The following is a 19,067-nucleotide window of genomic DNA, read 5'->3' as shown; positions in this document are numbered from 1 at the left end:
TTCCTGTCAATTTCTCCCTTTATGTCTGTTAGTATTTATGTATTTAGGTGCTCCTATATTGGGTGCATATATGTTAATGAGTGTAATAACTTCTTCTTGTATTTATCTTTTAATCATTATATAGTATCTTTATGACCTTTAAATTTTGTCTGATATAAGTATCGTTACCTCTCCTTTCTTGTCATTCTGTTTGCATGAAATATCTTTTTCCATCCTCTCACTTTCAATCTATGTGCGTCCTTCACCCTAAACTGGGTCTTTTGTAGGCAGCATACTGTAGGCTCTTGTTTTATTATCCCGTCTGACACTCTGTCTTTTGACTGGAATATTTAGTTCACTAACATTTAAAGTAATTATTGATTGTTATGTATTTATTGCCATTTTAAAACTTATTTTCCAGTTGATTTTGTATTTCTTCTTTGTTCCTCTTGTTTTCTTTTTGTTTTTCCTTTTGTGGTTTGATGGTTTTCTTTTGTATTATACTTGAGTTCTCTTCTGTTTGGTTTTTATGAATCTACTGTATGCTTTTGATTTGTTGTTACTCCTGCTTTTCAAGTATGTTAACCCACTACTACATATACTTGCTTTAGACTGATAGTCATATAGGCTTAAACACATTCTTGAAAAAAAAAATCTACATTTTCTTACTCCCCTTCCAACACCTTATGATTCTGATGTCCTCTTTTACATCTTCATGTTTATCCTTCTGCTGTTCATTGTAGTTATCATCACTTTCACACACACTAAAAAATTTTAATCTATGTACTGGCTTATTTAAGTGATTTACTTTCCAATTGTGATTTTCTCTTCCCTATAGATTCTTGCTTCTTTTCTATTTGGGAAGTTTTCTGCCATAATTTTTTCAAATAAACTTTCGATCCCCTTTTCTCTTTCTTCTCCTTCTGGGATCTGTATTATGCATAGGTCGGGATGCTTTATATTACCCCATAGGTCTCATACATTGCTTTCATTTTTTTTTCATGTCTTTCTGTCTGCTGTTCTGATTGGGTGATTTCCATTATTCTATCTTTCAGATCACTTATTCATTTTTCTGCATTATTTAGTTTGCTATTTATTGCCTTTAGTTCAGCTTTCATCTTGGCAAATGAGTTTTCTAATTTTAACTGGCTCCTCTTTATAGTTTCTAGTACCTTGTTACAGTGATCTACATTTCTATTGATAGCCTTTCTTAATTCCTTCAGTATGTTTATTACCTCCTTTTTGAACTTGGGGTCTGGTAGATTGGAGAGGTCTGTCTCATTGTTTATTCTTTCAGGGGATTTCTCTTGTTCTTTTAATTGGGAGTGGTTCCTCTGCTTCTTCATTAACCTTATATTTCTCTTACTCTATAAATTTAGGAGAAATAGTTACCTACTGTGTTGTCTTGAAGGGCTGGTTTTATATGGGAGCATCCCTGTGTGGCCTGTGTGAGTCTAATGTTTTTGGTACAAGGGCTTTTTTTTAGTATGGGTGTCTGCCATGTCTTTCCTCAGGGCGTGCTGGCTGTTATCCCCTTGATACAGGGTGTGATCGGTGTTGTAGTGACCAGAGCCTGCACTGGATGTTGAGCGGGGCCTCCTCTTTGCTCTGTGGTTGCCAAAGCCCTGTCAGGAACAGGGCCTCTCCCCAGTTGTTGGAGTAGAAGCCCCTAGATCTGTCTGTGAGCTGCAGTATGGGGTAGGTGGGACTGGAGCACTTCCACTGGGAGAGGAGTCACTGAGTATTCCTCCGCAGGAGCTGTCCACCAGGAAGTACGCTCTGTGGTGTTGTCCATCACCCATTGTGCATGCTCACAAAGTACACTGTTGCTGACACTGCCTTCAGGCCCACCTCAGCTGTGGGAATGTAGGACCAGATGTCCTCAGGCACTGTGCTCACAAAGTCACCAGCACAGATCCACTGGAACAGATCTACTTATGTCAGGCACTGGGACCCACCATAGCCACAAGTAGTTGTGCACCTGGACCCACCATGGGAGCTACAGTATCAGTGCAGACCCTGGCCCTGGCTCCACGAGTGCCTGCCCACAAAGCCCACAGCTGCTAACTACAGACCCACCCCAACTACAGGAGCACCAGTAATCTGCTCTGATGTCCTGCTAACAATGAGCTTACAAAGGCACCTCAGCGTAAATCCACTTAAGTTGCAAAGCTGCCAGACATGGCTCAGATTTCAGCCCTGCTTCCAAAGTCATGTGGCCCCTGGGGACCTGCTCAGATTTCAGTCCCGCTTCCGTCTGTGGGCAACCCTCCCGCAATTGCACACTCCCAGAGCTCATAGAGGCAGAGCCATACCCACTGCAAGCACGCTGAGAATGAGGCTCCTATTGTGGGGCCCCACCTCTCCCTTTGCATGCATGTTAACCATGGGGCTTCTAAAGTGGACCTGGGCTCTGTCCTACATACACTCCCAGTTGTGGCCTGGCCAACGCTCCAGCCCCTTCAGGCTATCTCCATGCAGCCAACCCCAGTCCTCTCCCCAGGTCTGTCCTCTGAAGCCCAAGTTTCAGCACCCAGTCTCCACGTGCACCACCAGATACATGTCTCCAGCTGGGGAGTACAGCGAGGTGGCCAGGATTGTCTGTGTTGGTCTCTCTCTGTTCTGCCTGCCGCAAGCCAGCTGCTGTACTCTCCTCTGAGCCTTTGAAGCTCTAACCTTGCCAGTTAGAGTACTCTTGGTTGTAAGTTTTTTTCTTTCAGCACTTTGAATATATCATGCCAGTCCCTTCTGGCCTGTAAAGTTTCTGCTTAAAAATCAGCTGACAACCTTATGGGGGATTCCTTTTTACGTAACTAGCTCCTGTGTGTGTATGTGTGTGCATGCACGTGTCGATGCTTTTAAGATTCTCTTTATTTTCAACTTTTAACATTTAATTATATTGTGTCTTTATGTGGGCCTCTTTGGATTCATCTTGTTTGCAACTCCTTCTGGGCTTCCTGGACTTGCATGCCTGTTTCCTTCACCAGGTTATGGAAGTTTTCAGTCATTATTTCTTCAAATAGGTTTTCTGTCCCTTTCTCTGTCTCCTCCTTCCAGGACCCCTATAATGCCAATGATAGTATGCTTGATGTTATCTCAAGGATTCCTTAAACTATCCTAATTTTTTAAAATCCTTTGTTCTTTTTGCTGTTTTGATTGGATAATTTCTACTACCCTGTCTTCCAGATTGCTGATCCGTTCTTTTACATTCTCTAATCTGCTTTTGATTCCCTCTAGTGCATTTTTCATTTCAGTTATTGTATTCTTCAGTTCTGACTGGATCTTTATATTTTCTATCACTTTGAACTCTTACTGAGTTCATCCACTCTTGTCCCAAGTTTGGAGACTCTTTATGACTATTACTTTGAACTCTTTATCTGGTAAATTGCTTTTCTCTGCTTCATATAGTTTTCTTTCCCTGAGGTTTGGTCTTAGCTTTCATTTGGAAGATATTCCTTTGTCTCCTCTGTGTTTGCCTAACTCTGTGTTTGTTTCTATGTATGAGGTATATCAGCTACATCTTCAGCCAAGTGCTCTGGGGGTATCCCCTGTGTGGGTGTGCCCTCCTGTTGTGGTTGGACCACAATTACTGCAGGCACACTGGTAGGTGGGATTGGTCCCCAGGCCAGCTGACTGTAAAGCCTGGCCATGACTGCTGTGGGCAGGCACAGCTTATCTTTAATTAATTCAATATTTCAATCACATACAAATACACCGTTTTTAAGCATAGTGAAAATTACATAATTATTGCAAGAACAAATTCTAAATCTTCATTAACTAGAATGAATACACTAGGCTAATACAGCAGTCACTAGCCACACATAGCCACTGAGCACCTGAATTGTGGCTAGTTCAAATTGAGATGTACTCAAAGCATGAAATACACACTGGATTTCAAAGACTCAATTTTTTAAAAACGTGAATGTAATGATAATATTTTTGACAAACCGAGATAAACAGAATATATTAATTTTGTTTCTTTTTACTTTTTTAATGTGACTGCTAGAAAATTTTATACATAGGTGACTCATATTTCTATTGGACAGAGCTACACTACAATATCTCGAGACTACCTCTTCCAATATGAAGAGAGTCAGAAATAAAAATATAAACCAGTTATAAAATAATGATTATTTCTCTTAAATATCCGGTGCTAGAGGTATCTTAAGGCTAATATATACATATATATATATATATATATATATATATATATATATTTTTTTTTTTTTTTTTTTTTTTTTTTTTTTTTTTTTTGCAGTACGCGTGCCTCTCACTGTTGTGGCCTCTCCCATTGCAGAGCACAGGCTCCGGACGCGCAGGCTCAGTGGCCATGGCTCATGGGCCTAGCCGCTCTGTGGCATGTGGGATCTTCCCAGACTGGGACACGAACCCGTGTCCCCTGCATCAGCAGGCGGACTCTCAACCACTGCGCCACCAGGGAAGCCCACTAATATATTTTTAAGCCTTTTTTTCCCCACTAACCACTGCCACTAATTTTCTGAACCAGAAACCAGAGTTTCCTCTTATTAATATAATATATAGCATCCTAACTATTCTAGTGGAGTGGGTAGAATTATTTCAACAACACAAATCACAACAGAGGTGGTTAAAAGTAAAGAAATAATTAAGAAAGCAATTTATGTCACAGAGATAAAAACAAAAACCAAGGGTGGGCAGGTAAAGTGTGAGAATAGTTTGGAAAGGGCTGGGGATTGGGGGTTGAACACAAATCCTCCCCGAGCTTTGTGGTATGTAATCCTGGGACTTCAAGAAAGTAACTTTTCCATATAGTGAGATTACTGAGAAGAATATGATACAAAGCAACAGGGTTTTTTATTTTCCAAAGGATCTCAACATGAAGTTATGGCCACTGCAGGCATCAATTTTTACAAAGCTCCCCATCAGAGTCAACTCCAAATGTGTCAGTGCAGGCCACAGCTCTGCAGTATTTCCACTAAGTAGCAGCTTGAAGAGCCAGCCCATTAACGGTACAGCTCCCAGTAAGACCTTCTTATCACTGTTGTGTCTCTGTCACCATAAACTTTTAAACAGTAGGTCTGAGCCAATTCAATTAACTCTGTGATAATTCTACCAAGACAACAGATTAACATTTGAGTTAGGATCATCTTTTCCTCATAAGGAAAATGGTGCTTTTAAAAATATAACATATATTCAAACCTATAAATATACATATATAATTGAACAGAGGATCTAAAACTAACTTGAACAATATCACATAGCTCATCTAAATATTTCAAAAGGAAAACATATACAATGCAGCCTTTACTTTTCTCACATACTATGAATAAGCTAAATATTTTACACTCTGTGTTGGCTTAATACTTTTAATTGTTTTTCAAATGTTCTTATGTTCTCTAAGATTTCCCTGAATGTTTCCTTTTCACTCTTATATTATTTGAGCAGGAGGGAAAGGAGCAAGTGATTCTTTGATCTCTAAACAGAAAAAACCTTATGTTTTAGTGACTATACTGATCTTTTCCTATGCTTATATAACCATCATTCTGTCTTTGCATCTAATAATGTCATGTTGTTTAACAACTGTACTTTTAAATTTAATACATTTTAATACTTGATAAAAGAAACATCACCTTTACTCTTCTTTTTAAAAATGTTGCCTGGTACCATTCATTTATCCTTCCATATGAATTTTAGAACCATTCTGTAAAGTTCTCAAAATATAACAGTCAACAAATTATGTGGATAACCATTTGGAAAAAAACAAATATAGATTCCTACCAAATTCCTTATACCAAAATAATTTTCAGATCAAATATATTAAGAAGGAATTATAAAGTATTAGAAGAAATCTTGGCTTAGTAAGGATTTATAGTATGACAACAAAGATAAAAACCTTAAAGAAAAAACTAAGAGAATTAAGCCATTCTAAACAATTGTTTATAAAACAATTGTATTTCCATAAAAATTACTAAGCAGAATTAAGGTAAACTGGGCAAACACATACAATTGCAACGAAACAGCAAAGAGTTAATATATTTAATGTAGGAAGAGCTCTTTCAAAATAGTAAAATATAAATAACCTTAAAAAAATGAGCAAAGGGCTTCCCTGGTGGCGCAGTGGTTGAGAGTCCGCCTGCCAATGCAGGGGACACAGGTTCATGCCCCAGTCCGGAAGATCCCACATGCCGTGGAGCAGCTGGGCCCGTGAGCCATGGCCGCTGAGCCTGCGCGTCCGGAGCCTGTGTTCCGCAACGGGAGAGGCCACAACAGTGGGAGGCCCATGTACCGCAAAAAAAAAAAAAAAAAAAAAAAAAAAGAGCAAAGAATTTAAATGAAGTTGTGGCTGCCTCTGTTGGAGGACAGGGCTCTAAGTTGATTGTGTAATAGATAATGCACTTTCTCAATGGCTCTACAGTCATTATTAACATGTCTTCCTTCCTCTCCACAAGGACCTAAGGTCATTTCTGTCCTTCAAGTTTGAACAGCTAATAAATCAGAGAATCCAAGGGGTATGTTCTATTTCCCAGGAATGATTGACACTTTAGTGCTGGAGTTTTATGGGGCGAGGGGGTAGTTTTTGTTTAGCTTGTGTGGGATTGTGTGGGAGGGGAAGTTCTGATTGTTTTTTTCTTTTCCTTTTTGAGCTGTTGACGCCTGAAGTAGAACAAGTACGTCTTCAGGTAAAGAGAGGGATTTCTCAACCCACTTTCTGTGATGTCAGACTATTGGAGAAAACTTTCAGCTGCTTTCCAGATGTACCTAAATTTAGTGAGATATTTTGGATTAAGAAACCTGAAGTCCTGACAGATCATATACTCCAAGGAAATACATCAGGGACAGATAAGTGGCTGAAAACACTGACGCCTCAAAATGTGACACATTTTTATAGAACATTTCTACCAGGGGGTACTGACTTGATTTCTCCTACAAGGACCACACTGCCTTTGTGTTTAATGTAATGCAATCTGTGTACCTTCTAATCATATATCTGCAAAAGTTTCTCATTTTTATAAAAAATCATGCCAATAAGCTAGATGTTGAATGTATGTAAGCAGCATTTGGTAACTGTGCTAAGAGGCTACAAAAGTGCATTACTGGTTTAAAAAAAATTTTTTTAGTTCTGATTTGGTTGGATAAGGTTTCATTATGACCTCTTCTGGGTCTCAGGCTCTAATGCTTGATTGAAATAGAAGTTAATATATTGGTTTTTGAAAATCAGTGTATTGTGACTTGAACTGCTATACATTCTTCCACACAATATGTCAGAATGATAAGTGCTTTGTACATTTTGACATTTTTATTTTACTGTTGTGAAAGAAAAAAATATTGTTTATAGAAAGCAAATATTCTCTTAATTAACAAAGTTTAAAATATTATCTCTACTTATTATAATTACAACAGATTTTGATAAATAAAATAACCAGAAAAAAAAGAGCAAAGAACACAAATAATTTACAAAAGAATGGAAATAGCCATAAGTAAATGAAAAAAATGCTCAATCTCATTCATAATCAAAGAAATATAAATTAAAACAAATAATCAGATACCATTTTTTCCACCTATCAGATTGACAAAGACAAGCCTAAAAGTAGGAGAAATTTTAAAAAATAATAAAATAAATAATAGTGCCCAATACTTATAGTGGGAAGAAATGGACAATATTGAGAAAGTGTGAGGAAATGGACATTCCCAAACACTGCTGGTGAAAGTGTGTATCAATGCACCTTTGAAGAGTACTTTGACAATATATATTAAAATCTTTAAGAATGTACGACTACTCTGATGCAGCAATCTCACTTCTAGGGTCATTTCCTAAGAAAATAAATGGACATATAGTCCTAAATATTTAAATAAGGATGTTCACCCATGCACTACTTATAAGAGTGAAAAAGTAAAAAAAACTAAATGTTCCGCAAAAAAAGATTGGTTATATAAATTAAGACATTTAATGGTAGATTGAACTTCTATACAATCATTATGACTCACATTTGTTGACATATTTAAAAAGGAAAATTTTTAACTTGTGAAAATTAAATAAAATATTGCGTTATAAAGTGCTTAGCATACTGCCTGTCACATTGTGAGCATATAATTTACATTTTCACAGTATGTTTTATGGAAAATTTCAAACGTATAAAATATGGAAAGAGTAAGATGATGAACCCCTATATATTCATCACCTAGCTTCAACAATTATCAACATTTTGCCATTCTTAGTAATTTTTTAAGTTTGCAACTATTCATCTCTTCCCATACACACACCTACAGTGTTTTTCCTACCAAATGTACATGAATGCAATGTACACGGCATACAAGCACAGAAAAAGTCAGAAGAAATTTACACGCAAACGTTAACCATGGTAAATCTCTAAAGGATGGAATTATGAGTGATTTTATTTAATTCTCATTTCATCTACATTTTCTCATTTTTCTAAAATGAACATGTATTATGTCATTTTAATAGCTGACTAAAAGAAAAAAATCAAGCAAATATATGACTCAAAGAGTGAGAAGTTATTCTGAACTCCACTTTTTTTTTTTTTTTGGTCACGTGGCTTGAATCCTCTGTTCAATTATATATGTATATTTATAGGTTTGAATATATGTTATATTTTTAAAAGCACCATTTTCCTTATGAGGAAAAGATGATCCTAACTCAAATGTTAATCTGTTGTCTTGGTAGAATTATCACAGAGTTAATTGAATTGGCTCAGACCTACTGTTTAAAAGTTTATGGTGACAGAGACACAACAGTGATAAGAAGGTCTTACTGGGAGCTGTACCGTTAATGGGCTGGCTCTTCAAGCTGCTACTTAGTGGAAATACTGCAGAGCTGTGGCCTGCACTGACACATTTGGAGTTGACTCTGATGGGGAGCTTTGTAAAAATTGATGCCTGCAGTGGCCATAACTTCATGTTGAGATCCTTTGGAAAATAAAAAACCCTGTTGCTTTGTATCATATTCTTCTCAGTAATCTCACTATATGGAAAAGTTATTTTCTTGAAGTCCCAGGATTACATACCACAAAGCCCGGGGAGGATTTGTGTTCATGACACAGACAAAAGTGGAACCAAGGCAAGAGCCAGAAACAGCCAGAATAAGTAAGCCAGAGCCAGAAAGAAATGGAAAAGGAGACAGAGAGAGCAGAGGTAGAAAGAGAAAAGGAAAGAGGGAGAGACCAAGATTAGGAGAGTGAAACAAATGTGAGTGTGGAGTGAGCATGAGAATGCAAGACAGTGACAGAGTGAGAGAGCAAGAAAGAGCACGAGTGAGGAGTTAGGAACCGCTGAGGAAGGCAGCAAGCAAGGGAGCAAGAGGGCATGGGGACGTGGGTGGACATGGTGAGCACAGGCGTACTGCATTAAGCTAGCTCAAATTTAATCAAAACCTCTCTGCCTCTCATTATCCCAAAATGTCTTAAACTTACCTGAATTATCTCTGATTGTTCAGCCAGAGCCTTCCTTTGTGCCTCCAGAGAAGATACCTGTTGCTGATAAATCAAGCGCTGCTTCTCCCAGTCCAGTGATTTCTGACGAAATTCCTGAAGAAGCAATTAAGGTACTTAACTTCTAAGTGCTTCCCCTTGCTGTCACTACTTTCCAGATTCACTTTTACTTTAATTTTTCCCCAGGTCCCTGGGTACACATGCACCTTTCTCCACAGCAGGAGCCCCATTACTCACTTAGCTGATAGAACTATAGAGTAATACTAAATTCCTTACATACTGTGCCTCTGGAGATCTGTCTTTCTAAATTTAACGCCCTCATGGTGAAGAGTACGAAACACAGATGCTTAACACTGGATTCACGATTTTCAAAGATCTGCCGCCACCTAAGGGTTGCTAATAATTTTTTTAGTGATTTTCAGAAAACTGATGCTAAGATAATTGAAAATTTCAAAATATGATTACAGATATCCCTCACTGCCCAAATTCTTGATATCCAAACCCAGGAGCTGAACAGATTCAACTAAATGTTCAGATAAATCCCTGGGTAGCCCAATTCTTATCAGTGTCTAAAACTCAGGAACTAAATAGATTCAGTTAACACAGTATCCTTTGATATCCAAATTTTTATTATCTCAACAGAACTGCAAAGACATGAATAACAGGAAATATCTATATTAAATTTTAACAGATATCTGTAACCCAAAGCCAAACAGTTCAAAATCAATGATGGATCAATAGTAACTTCAGGTTGCATGATCGAGAAAATGAGCCCAGTATTTATGAAAATGAGGCAAACTAAAGGGAAAGGAAACTCAGTCTTTCATCACTGTCCTCCAGGAGCCTCAACTCCAGAAGTCTCATGCTAGCTTAGGGTAATTACTGTTCACCAGCTGATACTCACTTATTCATTATTTCTACCATATACATGCCAGGTACTGTTCTACATGCTGGGGATACACTATTTAACAAAACAAAAATTCTAGCCCCACTCAATTGGAGGGAGATAGGCAACATACTCATTGTACAGTACATTAGATAGTAATACAGTCACCCCTCAGTATCTGTGGGGGACTAGTTCCAGGCCTCTGCAGATTCTAAAATCCACAGATGCTCACGTCCCTTATATAAAATGGTGTATTATTCGCATATAACCAATGCACATCCTCCCATATACTTGAAATCATTTCTAGATTACTTATAATACCTAATACAATGTAAATGCTATGTAAGTAGTTGTAAATACAATGTAAATGCTGTGAAAATAGTTGCTTGTGCATGACAGATTCAAGGTTTGCTTTTTGGAACTTTCTGGAATATTTTTCCCCAGAATATTTTAGATCCATGGTTGGTTGAATCCATGGATGTGGAACCCACAGATACAGAAGGCCAACTGTACCTGTTTTGGGGAAAATAGAGCATGAAGTGCTCAGAGTTGGGGGCTGCAATTTTAAAAAGGAGTGGCCACATTGAGTAACATTTAAGTAAACACCAAGGGAGACAGGGATGAAGTTATACTATTCTGGGAAGAGGGAACAGCAAGTACAAGGCCTTGAAGTGGAAGCATCCTGGTATGTTCAAGGATGAGCAAGGAGGTTGGTGTGGCTGGAATAAGTGAGTAAAAGGAAAAAAGGAAGGGAAAGGTCAGAGTTAACAGGCGGTGAGACTACGTAGGTCACTATGATAACTTTGTCTTTTAAGAGAAGCTACTGGAAGGTTTATGTACAGGAGAGGACATGATTTGACTTACATTACAACAGAATCATTCTGGCTATTGTGCTGGGAAAAGAGAAATCAAGGGTGACTCCAAGGTTTTTAGGCTTGAGCAATCTGAGGAATGGAGCTGCCATTAACTGAAACAGAAATGGTGCTGGAAGATAGGAGAGAAAAGAATCAGGACCTTTACTTTGGACATGTCAAGTTTGAGACAGCATTAGACACTGGAGATGTGAAACAGGAGGTTGGAAATTATTCTGTAGCAAAAAGGAGAGGTCAGGACTAGATATACAAATGTGGGAATTATCAACATATATACAATGCTTAAAACTATGAGACAATGATATCACCAAGGGAGTAGGCCTAGACAGAAAAAAGAAGAGTACAATGACACAACTGTAAGGTGTTCCAACGCTAAAAGGTTGGGGAACAAAAGAGACTGAGAAAGAGTGGCAAACAGGGTAGGAGAAAACCCAGGAAAGTGCAATTGTTCTCCAAGCCAAATCCAGAAAGAGCTGTAAGGAGGACGGAGACCAGCTGGGTCCAATGCTGCAGACAGGATGGGGAAGATGAGGGCTGGCCACAGGCTTGAGTAATGGGGAAGTCACTGGTGACCTCCATGCAAATAGCTTCTGCAGAGAGAGGGGGCAAAAGCCTTACTGAGTGGGTGTAAGAAAAATGGAAGGAAAGGAACTGGAGACAAGTATAGGTACTTAAAGTAGTTTAGTTAAAAAATGAAGGAGAAAAATGGGGCAGTATCCAGAGGATGAAGAGAGAGGTCAAGAAAGGATATTTAAGAGGGGGGAAGTTTGCATGTTGGTGGAAAATATCCAGTAGGGAGGAAAAACCTGATGATTCAGAAGGGAGGAGCATTTCTAGAGTGATGTCGAGGGTAGGGAATAGGAGGAGCATGGACAGTCCCTCCAGCAGGAAGGCAGAGTATATGGGTGCAGTTGCAAATAGGCAGGTAGACACAAGGTTGGAAGTTTGTGAAAATTATCTTCTATTTCCTCAATGAAATAGAAAGAAAGATCATCATCCAAAAGTGAGGATGTGGGGAAAAGTGTTGAAAATTCAAGAAAAGAGAAAGTATGAAACAGTCATTATGGAAAGTAGGAGAGTGAGGGGAAATATAATATGATTCTGGGCAGCATGAGGACCCGCCTGAGGTGAGTGACCATGAATTTAAAATGAGGCCAGTCAGCACGATTATATTTTTCTCCAGCCATGGTCTGCCACACATGACAGGTAGAAAGTGGGGAGAAAGCTGGATGTAACGAGAGTTACAGTTTTGCCAAGCAAAGGCGATGAAGTAAGAGAGAGCACAGAATTGAAGGGGAATATAAGGAGTGTAACCATGGGATGGAAGCTGGGTAAGGACTGGTAACTGAGGACACAAAGTAGAGACGGAGCAGTGACAAGTGGCAGGATCCAAGCACTTTAAGGGATGGGGGGGTCAGGTGAGTATCGAGCATCAGGAGCCAGAGGAAGAGAGCTGAAAAGACAGGGATGGTAGTTGGAGAATGTGATGCTTAAAAATGTGATTCTAGGAGGGTTGCAAGTATTGGTAATGATAACACCTAAGGAATGACAATGGGAAAAAGGAGAAGAGACAGATAGGAGATCAAAATATCTGTGGAGGAAAGAACACCAAGGAACTCAAAGACCAGAGTATTATAAGCATCATCCCTGTGGACACTGAAATCCTCAAGAATTACGATAAAAGCAAGGTTGGAGAGAATGACAGTGAACTGGGAGCTGGGGTCTTTGAACAGGGGAGTAACCAGGGATCAGAAGATGACTAACTTTGGCCGTATGTACACTGGTTGGTGGTATATGCTGATGACATGAAAATCAAAGATGGAGTTTCTTGTTGGTGGGAATGTAAATTGATACAGCCACTATGGAGAACAGTATGGAGGTTTCTTAAAAAACTAAAAATAGAATTACCATACGACCCAGCAATCCCACTACTGGGCATATACCCTGAGAAAACCATAATTCAAAAAGAGTCACATACCACAATGTTCATTGCAGCTCTATTTACAATAGCCAGGACATGGAAACCACCTAAGTGTCCATCGACAGATGAATGGATAAAGAAGATGTGGCACATACATACAGCTATAAAAAGGAACGAAACTGAGTTATTTGTAGTGAGGTGGATGGACCTAGAGACCATCATACAGAGTGAAGTAAGTCAGAAAGAGAAAAACAAATACCATATGCTAACACATATATATGGAATCTAAAAAAAAAAAAAAATGGTCAGAAGAACCTAGGGGCAAGACAGGAATAAAGGTGCAGACCTACTAGAGAATGGACTTGAGGATATGGGGAGGGGGAAGGGTAAGCTGGGGCGAAGTGAGAGAGTGGCATGGACATATATACACTACCAAACATAAAATAGATAGCCAGTGGGAAGCAGCCGCATAGCACAGGGAGATCAGCTCGGTGCTTTGTGACCACCTACAGGGGTGGGATAGGGAGGGTGGGAGGGAGGGAGACGCAAGAGGGAAGGGATATGGGGACATATGTATATGTATAACTGATTCACTTTGTTACAAAGCAGAAACTAACACACCATTGTAAAGCAATTATACTCTAATAAAGATGTTAAAAAAAAATAGAGTTTCTGAAGTACAAAGAAAAGACAATGGTCAGGAAGTGGTAATGGGGAATAAGAACATGAGGGGTTTTTCAAAAAAAACCCAGATTTCACTGAAGAGGGATGGGGGGAAAGCAGTATCTGATTCTAAGCTCTTCAAATGTATAAAAATATTGAGGGGCTTCCCTGGTGGCGCAGTGGTTGAGAGTCCGCCTGCCGATGCAGGGGACGCGGGTTCGTGCTCCGGTCTCGGAGGATCCCACATGCCACGGAGCAGCTGGGTCCGTGAGCCATGGCCGCTGAGCCTACGCGTCCGGAGCCTGTGCTCCACAATGGGAAAGGCCACAACAGTGAGAGGCCCGCATATGCAAAAAAACAAACAAACAAAAAAAACAAAAACAAATGTATAAAAATGTTGAGATGTAAGAAAATATTAAATGCAGAAATTAAAATTCTAGGTAGTAATAATATACTGGCATTTGTGGGTGACAGGTCACTGAGTAGAAAAATTGTAAGTAATCACACAAAGATGTTGAACAATGTTTCTCAAATTAGCATTGGCTAGGGAAGCTAGATAAAATGCAGAGTTCTAGCTTGCATGCCATACAACTGGATCAAAATGTCTGAGAGCCTAAAGAGGGCCCTGGGTAACTCTTAGGTACACTTGAGAACCAAGAGCATAGACAGAGGAGGGGATCCAAGGGGAAAAAAGTGACAGCCTCGTGCTGCTCTTTCATCTACTCTTGGTGGTGTTAACCCACCACTCCCTTAACTCCTCTAGGGAATCAATATATACAGTAATAATGGAGTTACTCAGTCTTAATAAAAACAAAGTCAGCAAAGGGGGAGGTAAGTGACTTACCATATCTAAATGGGAACTGACGATAGACAATCTGATATGCAGAGTACTCTGTACAAAAAAGCTTCAACACTTACTAAGCCCCTACTCTGTTAGGTGATAAATAAGACAAGGACACTGCCCATGGAGGACAGCTAGTAACTGGTAGTCAATGTTCCTCAATATGGCATTTTGGGTTCAATACTCCTTCCTGTGTGGAAAAGTCCCAGCCATGTTTAGTGTCCCTGGTCCCTGTGCCCTACACACCAGTTTCACTCCCAGTCACCCTGATAACCGAAACAATGTCTCCATACATTTCCAATGCCCTCAAAGGATGGTACTGCCCTGTTGAGAGCTACTGATAGCTAGTAACCATCCTGGTGACAGGATGCACAGTGGATCACCCTCCCACCTTTGAAATAGCCCAGCAGTAGTCCTGGAGATGAGAGAAAATTGGTTTCAGGAAATAGCACTATTAGAAACAGCATTTTCCTACATGAAGGCTGACAATCACTATGAGCAAATCAGTACTATGAACATACCTCTATTTTTCCAGTTAACCTCTCAATTTCAGACCGATCTTCCCTGTGATTTTTGGCATTTCCTCTGAAGTCTCTTACATGTTTTCTCTGTAGCTTTTCATAGCTTCTCTTCAGTCTGTCTAACTGTAGACACAGTTATTTCTAGACTTAAAATTTAAGAATGTGTAAACAGTGCTGATACAACAAATTGGCATTATGAAAGCACGCATAGAGCTAACTAGTATCCCTGAAAATAGACAGCATGTCAGATAAAATAACAACTCAAAACTACATATAAAAAAATAAACACCAGGAAAGAAATATATTGAGTCAAAGAAAAAATAAAGGGAAAATATTTTATAAGCAGAAGTTTAATTTTTCTTACAATGTACAATCGCCTTGCACTTAGGGGCCCCCAAACCACCCCCACAATAAAAGCAGCAAATAAAAACCCTGTCTCTCTTCTCTAGGCCTGTGGTTCTTGAACCATTCTCCTGCAGAACACTGAGTAGGTAAGCAAGAGAGGAGTACTGTGGAATTAAATGAAAATAAAAGCAGTTTTTTCCCAATCTGAAGAATAAACTTGAGTTAGCTGATAGAATTTTCTTACTTTTCTTATCTATCCCAAAATGCTTCTGAAACCTTTGGATCCTCCATTATTTAAAATCTAGTAACTGATTCAACTTAAAAATTAAAACATTTAATACAAGCTTTTCGTATCAGTATTTCATGGTATTACACAAAAATAGCTCTATTTCTTTCAGGTACTCAACCAACAAACACATTTTAGAATCGCTGTTGTAGGTAGTATCAAACATATAAATAGGCAAGATTCTTTACCTGGGTTTAAGAACAGAGAGATAGATTTCCACCCCTGCACCTCCCTTAGTATATATACATCCACTCTATGAAGTAAAAAACCGGCTCATTAACAAAATTCTCATGGGTTGAAGAGACAGAATTATACAACACATAACAGAATTAAAATCTTACTTCTTCATGTAGTTTCTTTAACTCCAGCTTATACTCCATGGTCATCTCTTGCTTGACTTTTTCATGTTCTTCAACCTGCTGACGCAACATTCCAACCTAAAAGCAGAGAGGTGGTAGCATTTTTCACTATTAGCATTGAAACAATAACCATGAAACACAAAAATAGAAAATAACCTTTGTACTTATCTGTGAATACACGTTCTCAACTGTACAGTTTCTCAGGAAGTCAAATATCTAATTATTTAATAATCCATAACAATGCCAAAAAATGGAAAATGAGCAATTGTTCTAGAATTTTAGGTTTAGAGGGAAACTTCCTCTGTCTCATTTATTCTCCCCAACCCTTTTTGTCAAAAAAGAACTCACAAAAAATTAAGAGAGATAAAGTTACAAGAACCTTGGAATCTAAAAATATGGAACAAAACTCTATAAGACTTCAAGAATAAATTCTATAAATCAAAGTACAGAATAGTAACATCAGACAGAAAGACAGCAGGAGACTTGTACCTGCTTTACCATTTACCCCACTTCAAAGAAAACCAGTTTCACCAGCCAGAGTAAGCATGTTATCCTAACCCATTTTTCAGTGGTTTGATGCCAGCCACAGCTAGCTCATGCCCAGCCCTCACTTCCATCAATATCCATCAGCACTTCTCTACATCTCTCAATAACCAGTTAGCATTTCATCTACTAATAGGTAGAAGGGAAAGGAAGAATTGGGAACAGTAAGTAGTAATCTCAATCACAATACAGAATGGTAATTTAAAAATAAAAAAACTGTAGATCTTAAAAGTTCTCATCACAAGAAAAAAAAATTTTGTGACTATGTATGGTGACAGATGTTACTAGACTTATTGTGGTGATCATTTCACAATATATACACATATCGAATCATTACATTGTATAACTAAACTAATATAATGTTATATCTCAATTATACCTGAATAAAAAAATGCAAAAATAAAATTCTTATAAGAACAAGGAGTTAATGCAATTGCAATTAAAAATTCTAGTAGAATTCTTTTTTGGAACAAAAAAGTGATTCTGAAGTTCAAACCAGAGGAATGATTAAATATAGACAATAAAATAGAAAAAACTACTTTAAAAAATCTTTTTTGGGGGCTTCCCTGGTGGCGCAGTGGTTGAGAGTCCACCTGCTGATGCAGGGGACACGGGTTTGTGCCCTGGTCTGGGAAGATCCCACATGCCGCAGAGCGGCTGGGCCCGTGAGCCATGGCCGCCAAGCCTGCTCATCTGGAGCCTGTGCTCCGCAGCTGGAGAGGCCACAACAGTGAGAGGCCCGCGTAACGCAAAAAAAAAACCAAAAAAACAAACAAAAAAAAAAAAATCTTTTTTGATTTAAATGAGTATTTACTGAATTCCTGGATAGGGAGAAACGGAGCTTAAAAGTAATGAAAGAGTCATTTGAGAATGACAGATTTGACTCTGCAAAATGTGAAACTTCTATATTTGAAAAAATCCCATTAAAATTAAAAATCAATAAACTGAGAAAAACATTTACAAAAGTATGTCAAAGGGTTTTTAGTATTTAGCTATCTTTTTGTAACTTGTTTCCACTATGTTCAAAGAACACACTCCATTATTTCAAGACTTTGAATTGTATCAAGATTTATCATATGGTCAGTTTTGGAAAGAGTTGCTTGTGCTAGAAAAAAACGTACACCACAGTTCTCTTGTGCAATGTTCTGTATATATAAATTAGGTCAAGTTTGTTGATCATGGTGCTCAAATCTACATCCCTACTGATATCTGTCTCTTGTTCCATCAGTTACTACGAAAATTGGGTTAAAATCCCCAACTACAATTGTGGCTTCATCTATTCCTCCCTGTAGTTCTGTCACTCTTTGCATACAGATAAGAGAAACAGAGAGAAATTTAAAATTAATTAGATACTTACAAATTCAGATTTTTTTTGGTCTTAGTTTGAGTTCTCCCAAAAGTGTAGATTTTAGGGCAGGTAGGCAATTGGAGGTGATCCCAGGAAACACAGTAAGGAAATGATGAGAGAGATCCAGAGAAGGAAGGAAAGCCAATAAAGTGTGTTACTGAGCTGATTTCTGCAGTAAGCACTGGAGCCACTCCCACGGGGAACTCACCAAGGAACCAAACAGAATGTGTTTCAGAATTGTCCCTCTAAGGGATGGGAAGTTGGAGAGTTTATCCATTGATTCCAGTCCCTCCACTGCTTGAGGCTTGCCCCAGGAGTGTTAACTGCCCCCACAATCCCAGGTTTCACCTGAGCAGCTTTTAAGTTTCCAGAAAGAGAAGCACAGTGTAGTGAGATGCTGGCAGTACACAGTGAGCTGTATGTAATATCCAGGTGAAATGAGGGGGCAAGGAGGATGTGATACAGGCCAATAAGAATATCTGCTACAGTTACATATACGGAGATTTCATATTTTATCATTATGAAGTGTTTCTCTTCACCTTTGGTAACGTTCACTGCTTCTGCTTCAAGTACAGTTTAGCTACACCATCTCTCTATTCAAAGTGTTTGTATGGTATATATTTTAATTTTATATTTTACTTTCAACTTTGCTGTATCTTTATAAACATCAAATAATTGAGTTCAATTATCTTTACCCAGCTGGACAATTTTTATCTTTTAATTAAGCCATTTAGTACATTTACATTTACTGGACCTCTTTGGGTTTATATCTATTGTCTTACTAAGTGCTACTTGTACTTAATAAGCTCTACGTTCCTATGTTCCTTTTTCTCTCCTTTCTTGCCTTCTTTGGGGCTGATAACTTCTTACTTCACTTTTCTCCTTCTGTTAGCTTAGAAGACATATACTCTATTAACATATTACTATATACTTTTAATGGTTCTCTCAAGATTAAAACTTAATTAACATTAGACTTAACTAATGTTAATTAGATTAACATTAGCTAACATTAACATTAGTTTTACCAATTCCCAGGCAACCCAAGGACTACAGAAATACTTTAATTCCATTTACCCCC

At 38.5% G+C, this 19,067-nt stretch overlaps 1 protein-coding gene across 1 annotated transcript in view; it reads right to left on the bottom strand.

Annotated features, from left to right (window-relative positions):
* Window positions 1–19,067, bottom strand: part of CEP63 (centrosomal protein 63) — an 89,685-nt gene that overhangs the window by 47,274 nt on the left and 23,344 nt on the right. Inside the window, exons 4-6 of the mRNA XM_082625399.1 lie at window positions 16,081–16,176; window positions 15,109–15,231; window positions 9,387–9,500 (exon numbers count right to left, since the gene is read on the bottom strand). Coding sequence (XP_082481525.1) covers window positions 9,387–9,500; window positions 15,109–15,231; window positions 16,081–16,176 — 333 coding nt within the window. The remainder of the gene's footprint in view (window positions 1–9,386; window positions 9,501–15,108; window positions 15,232–16,080; window positions 16,177–19,067) is intronic.

This window comes from Mesoplodon mirus, assembly GCF_964341445.2.
Source record: "Mesoplodon mirus genome assembly, chromosome: 6".
NCBI classification, from domain to species: Eukaryota; Metazoa; Chordata; class Mammalia; order Artiodactyla; family Ziphiidae; genus Mesoplodon; species Mesoplodon mirus.
This window is presented reverse-complemented; position numbering and strand designations above follow the sequence as displayed.